General features: G+C 47.9%; 1 protein-coding gene across 1 annotated transcript; it reads left to right on the top strand.

The window, feature by feature from the left end:
• The first annotated feature begins 49 nt into the window (after nt 1–49).
• c1orf43 (chromosome 1 open reading frame 43) lies at nt 50–4917 on the top strand. The gene is given in 7 exon segments (NM_001126591.1): nt 50–125; nt 1399–1500; nt 1580–1697; nt 1779–1832; nt 3944–4110; nt 4224–4282; nt 4367–4917. Coding segments are annotated over 7 exon segments (765 nt in total). The 5' UTR covers nt 50–59; the 3' UTR covers nt 4566–4917.
• The last annotated feature ends 1808 nt before the right edge of the window (nt 4918–6725 follow it).

Genomic DNA, 6725 nt, shown 5'->3' on the forward strand with positions numbered 1-6725 from the left:
AACGGGGCGCCGTCACGTGATGTATGCGGAAGTGCCTTCAGGAAAACGCGAAAAGGAACATGGCGCAGAGCAGTAACTGGTTGTCGGGGGTGAATGTGGTGCTAGTGATGGCCTATGGCAGTCTGGTGAGGGAATGGGGTGCTTTTACTGGAAAGAGGGGGGTTGGCTCATCGGAAGGGCCAAATGGCGTAAGAGGTGTCCAAAATGGCGGCGGTACGGGGTTGCGGTTGGATCAGTTTTATTTCGTACAGACATAGTCGTGTCCAGTTGCAGAAGGCAGTGTATAGGCTGTCAGGGAATGCTGGGGATTGTAGATTTTTTATTTATTTCCCTTTTTGTCCAGCACCTCGCTAGTTTGGAATTTTAGCACCTGTTTGGTTGCTAGGGTCCAAGTTATCTTAGCAACCAGGGAGTGGTTGGAATGAGAGGCGGGAATATGAATAGGGGAGGGGCTGAATAGAAAGATAAGGAATAAAAAGTAACAATAACAATAAAACTGGAGCCTCACAGAGCAATAGGGTTTGGCTGCCGGGGTCAGTGACCCCCATTTGAAACCTGCAAAGAGTCAGAAAAAGGCAAATAATTCAAAAACAATCTTTAACATACTTAAAGTTAACCCATTGGAGACAAACATCACCGGTGATGTCGCCCCTAGCAACCAATCAGATCTTTGCCTTTGTTTTCTAACTTGTGGGTAAACGTTCAAATCTACCTGCCGATTGGTTTCTATGGGCAACATCATTGGCAATGCTTGTCTCCAATGTAAATGCAGGTGTGCCTGGGGGCTCCCTGGATCTACCAGCCAGTATGGCCTTGGTACGTGTCTGTTATCCCAGACCTGGTGCTCTCTGTTCCTATTCACTCCTGCCCTTTCCAGCAGGGACCAGTTGGCTGCCACAGCCAGATTTGCCCAGGGGGGGGCACATTCTACACAAAGGGTGTAGGGAAGGGCCTGTACCCCGGCAATGTGCCCCTGTAGAACCCCTGTAGAACCAGTGCCATGGAGCAATTAATTCTAGTTCAGCATTGGTTTTATTCACATGTCTATGGGATATCTACATGATATTCTATCTGCCTGTCTGTGCCTATGGGGAGGGGGGGACTCCATCTAAATATCACGTGACCCTATAACTGGGGGTGTAGGGAAAGCAGAAGTTTGGTTATAAAAGAGGAAACGCCGGTGACTTCCTATTTATTCAGAAAGGCTCCCTGTTTGCCGAGAGTGGTGCCGGGACTATGGCCGAGCTCATTGCCGTATCAGTATCCTGGGTAGGAAAGAGCCAGACGTTCTAGAACAGATAACTGTACAAGAGCTGGGGGGTCCCCTGTATCTGGCAGCAGTGGGCGGGATTATCTCTGGGGGCGGAACCTCAGTGTTCTCTCTCTCTCGTTCTGTAGGTGTTCGTTCTGCTGTTTATCTTCGTCAAGAGGCAAATCATGCGCTTTGCAATGAAGTCTCGGCGGGGGCCACACGTGCCGGTGGGACACAACGCGCCAAAGGTATGAGCTGCTTTCTACACTGGGGCCTTCCAGCTCGCGACTTTACCCCTTTATTTATATCCTTCATTGTGCTTGGCAGGAGCTGAGGGACGAGATAGACATTCGCCTCTCTAAGGTCCAGGACATCAAGTTTGAGCCTCAGCTTTTAGCAGCAGGGGATGAGCGCTTACTGCAGCTGGACAGGCCTGGCCAGGAAGGTATTACCTGCAGGCTCATTTGTGGGGAGGTACAGTTCAACTAGAGCCTCTATGAACACTTACAGTTCTGTTTCCTTTCAGGAAGCTATCATTATTTATACAGAATGAAGACTGTGGATGCCATTAAGGAAACAGGTAATTACGGGGGGTCAGTGTGACCTGGGGATAGAGAACTGCTGCTGATTGACTAAAGACAAGTGTACAGTCGGGTAATAGGTCAGGGTTGTGTTGCATACCCTCAGCACTCTGCTACTCAATCATCTTCCAAATAATACAGATATGGGAGATGTGTATAAATACAAATATACAGAGAAGGAATGTTCTGGGCACACAATAAGCTGTACCCCCATACTGTACTGTCTAAGGGAAACACTATGGCACCCCCTACCCATATGTATAAATACAAATATACAGAGAAGGAATGTTCTGGGCACACAATAAGCTGTACCCCCATACTGTACTGCCTAAGGGAAACACTATGGCACCCCCTACCCATATGTATAAATACAAATATACAGAGAAGGAATGTTCTGGGCACACAATAAGCTGTACCCCCATACTGTACTGTCTAAGGGAAACACTATGGCACCCCCTACCCATATGTATAAATACAAATATACAGAGAAGGAATGTTCTGGGCACACAATAAGCTGTACCCCCATACTGTACTGTCTAAGGGAAACACTATGGCACCCCCTACCCATATGTATAAATACAAATATACAGAGAAGGAATGTTCTGGGCACACAATAAGCTGTACCCCCATACTGTACTGTCTAAGGGAAACACTATGGCACCCCTACCCATATGTATAAATACAAATATACAGAGAAGGAATGTTCTGGGCACACAAGAAGCTGTACCCCCATACTGTACTGTCTAAGGGAAACACTATGGCACCCCCTACCCATATGTATAAATACAAATATACAGAGAAGGAATGTTCTGGGCACACAATAAGCTGTACCCCCATACTGTACTGTCTAAGGGAAACACTATGGCACCCCCTACCCATATGTATAAATACAAATATACAGAGAAGGAATGTTCTGGGCACACAATAAGCTGTACCCCCATACTGTACTGTCCAAGGGAAACACTATGGCACCCCCTACCCATATGTATAAATACAAATATACAGAGAAGGAATGTTCTGGGCACACAATAAGCTGTACCTCCATACTGTACTGTCCAAGGGAAACACTATGGCACCTCCTACCCATATGTATAAATACAAATATACAGAGAAGGAATGTTTTGGGCACACAATAAGCTGTACCCCCATACTGTACTGTCCAAGGGAAACACTATGGCACATCCTACCCATATGTATAAATACAAATATACAGAGAGGGAATGTTCTGGGCACACAGTAAGCTGTACCCCCATACTGTACTGTCTAAGGGAAACACTATGGCACCCCCTACCCATATGTATAAATACAAATATACAGAGAAGGAATGTTCTGGGCACACAATAAGCTGTACCCCCATACTGTACTGTCTAAGGGAAACACTATGGCACCTCCTACCCATATGTATAAATACAAATATACAGAGAGGGAATGTTCTGGGCACACTAAGCTGTACTCCCATACTGTACTGTCTAAGGGAAACACTATGGCACCTCCTACCCATATGTATAAATACAAATATACAGAGAAGGAATGTTCTGGGCACACAATAAGCTGTACCCCCATACTGTACTGTCTAAGGGAAACACTATGGCACCTCCTACCCATATGTATAAATACAAATATACAGAGAGGGAATGTTCTGGGCACACAATAAGCTGTACCCCCATACTGTACTGTCTAAGGGAAACACTATGGCACCCCCTACCCATATGTATAAATACAAATATACAGAGAAGGAATGCTCTGGGCACACAATAAGCTGTACCCCCATACTGTACTGTCTAAGGGAAACACTATGGCACCCCCTACCCATATGTATAAATACAAATATACAGAGAAGGAATGTTCTGGGCACACAATAAGCTGTACCCCCATACTGTACTGTCTAAGGGAAACACTATGGCACCCCCTACCCATATGTATAAATACAAATATACAGAGAAGGAATGTTCTGGGCACACAATAAGCTGTACCCCCATACTGTACTGTCTAAGGGAAACACTATGGCACCCCCTACCCATATGTATAAATACAAATATACAGAGAGGGAATGTTCTGGGCATACAGAGACCATTTTACAACCTCTGATCAGAACTTATTTTCCCTTCAGATATCCCTTTTCAAGAAAGCAAGAAGCACCCAAAGTCTCTGGTGGGCAAGAACTTCCGGGCCTTCCTGCTGGACCTTAGGAACTCCAGCTCGCCCTACAAAGGCATCAGCAAGAGTTTAATAGACTCCCTGCTGGACGGCTATGATACTGCTCGATACGGCACTGGGGTAAGGATATGGATTTTGGTGTATCCATAGTAACGTCAGACTCCTATTACTAAGTACTTCGGTTACTAGGGGGTATATAACTAACTATCCTTATTTGCTCATTGTTCCCCCAGATCTATGGGAAGATTGAACATGAGAAGTTTGTGGAATCCCTGAGAGAGCTGTCGGCCATGTAAGTTCCCCCCACCGAATATATTTAGCCCTTACCGTAGAACCAACCAGCGGCTCTGGGCAGTAACCATCTTTATCCCTACAGTTTGCAAGCCAGAGAGGCGGGCAGCCAGAAACAGCGCCAGTCTGCAGCTAAAGATCTGACCGCCTCCTCCGAGGCTCCGCCCACTCCCACCATCCAGGTGACCTACCTGCCCTCCAGCCAGAAGAGCAAACGGGCCAAACATTTCCTGGAGCTGAAGAGCTTCAAGGACAACTATAACACCCTGGAAAGCACTCTCTGAGCCCAAGCGCCATCAATGACCAGTGGGTGGCGCTCATGGTACTCGTTTCTGCATCTCTAAGAGTCTTCTCTCCAGCAACGCGGCGTTCTGCTGGGCATTCTGGGATTTCATTGATGGTTGAGCTCTCCCAGTCATAGTTGGTTACTAGTTGCAGAGATGTTACATCTGTCTGAAGAAGGGAGGAAGTGAATGGACTACAGTGATTTGTACATAATAACCTAGCTCGCGGCTAGGCAGCCATATTGTTCTCGTGGGTGCTTGCAGAACAGGGCTGGGGAGAACTTCGTATTGCACCCCCAGTGACGATACAAATGACATGATAACTGTTTCACAAAAAGTTGATGGATACCTAGGATGCAGCCTTCTAGCTGTGGTTGAACTACAAGTCCCAGAAGACTTAGCAACAGTCGGAAGGATGCCGATTTCCCTTCTCTTGATTGTATTGTACTTATAGTCTTAATGGGTAGGTCTACTAATCATGAAACTGCGGCCCATTCACTATAACCCCTATGCGGAACCTCCCTGGGGCCATAAATTCTACCCCCAGTATTTACCCAGGTACAGAGCTCTGATTCTCTGTACTTCCTGCTCCTGGGCTGCTCTCTTTCCCATGGTCAGGCAGGAACCTCCCCCTGGGTAAGTGAATCCAATCTCCCCCCAGTACTTACCCAGGTACAGAGCTCTGATTCTCTGTACTTCCTGCTCCTGGGCTGCTCTCTTTCCCATGGTCAGGCAGGAACCTCCCCCTGGGTAAGTGAATCCAATCTCCCCCCAGTACTTACCCAGGTACAGAGCTCTGATTCTCTGTACTTCCTGCTCCTGGGCTGCTCTCTTTCCCATGGTCAGGCAGGAACCTCCCCCTGGGTAAGTGAATCCAATCTCCCCCCCAGTACTTACCCAGGTACTGAGCTCTGATTCTCTGTACTTCCTGCTCCTGGGCTGCTCTCTTTCCCATGGTCAGGCAGGAACCTCCCCCTGGGTAAGTGAATCCAATCTCCCCCCAGTACTTACCCAGGTACAGAGCTCTGATTCTCTGTACTTCCTGCTCCTGGGCTGCTCTCTTTCCCATGGTCAGACAGGAACCTCCCCCTGGGTAAGTGAATCCAATCTCCCCCCAGTACTTACCCAGGTACAGAGCTCTGATTCTCTGTACTTCCTGCTCCTGGGCTGCTCTCTTTCCCATGGTCAGGCAGGAACCTCCCCCTGGGTAAAAAGTGGGGGCCTCTATCTAACCAGAGCCCTGCTTGTTCTTTGAGTTTGGCTCTAAGCTCTGTCAAAAGAGTCCACAACATGAGGGAATTGTATGTAAATACAGGGTGGGCCTGGGCCGGTGGGTTGGGGGGGCTCCCAGGCAGAACCCCCGGTGGGTCCCTAACACCCCAGTCTGACACTGGGTAAATAGATTGTGTATATGGATTATTCTGCCTGTTACAAGTAGGAAAAGTGATCTGTATGTGACTTACAATAAAACTGTTATTAGGAAGAGCAGTGTGTGTGTATCACAACCCCCCCCCCCCCCCCCAGGGTGCAGGGAGTTCCCAGTATCAGTGCTACTCCCAGCCAGGGGGCACTAGGGAGAGGCACAGCAGGCAGCTCTGTGATTGGCTCCCTATTCAACAGAGAAGAAAGGCTCAGGGGCACATTCATTATAGTGTGTAATCCAACATCCCCGGTGATGTTGCCCATAGCAACCAATCAGAAATGAGATTTAAAGAGTTACCTACAAGTTAGAAAACAAATGCAAAGATCTGATGAATGTTTAAAATGTATATACAGAGGCTACTAAAGCAAATAAAGTGCCGTCTTGTATAAACAGGGCATTGACTCAAGGGATGAAACGGCATTTTGCCTCTTTATAGGCCCCTGGTAAGGCCTCACCCTGAGTATGGGGGGCAGTAACAGTGAGTATGGGGGGCAGTAACAGTGAGTATGGGGGGCAGTAACAGTGAGTATGGGGGGCAGTAACAGTGAGTATGGGGGCAGTGACAGTGAGTATGGGGGCAGTAACAGTGAGTATGGGGGGGCAGTAACAGTGAGTATGGGAGGGGCAGTAACAGTGAGTATGGGGGGCAGTAACAGTGAGTATGGGGGGCAGTGACAGTGAGTATGGGGGGCAGTGACAGTGAGTATGGGGGGCAGTGACAGTGAGTATGGGGGGCA

The sequence above is a fragment of the Xenopus tropicalis genome, chromosome 8 (assembly GCF_000004195.4).
Source record: "Xenopus tropicalis strain Nigerian chromosome 8, UCB_Xtro_10.0, whole genome shotgun sequence".
Classification (NCBI taxonomy): domain Eukaryota; kingdom Metazoa; phylum Chordata; class Amphibia; order Anura; family Pipidae; genus Xenopus; species Xenopus tropicalis.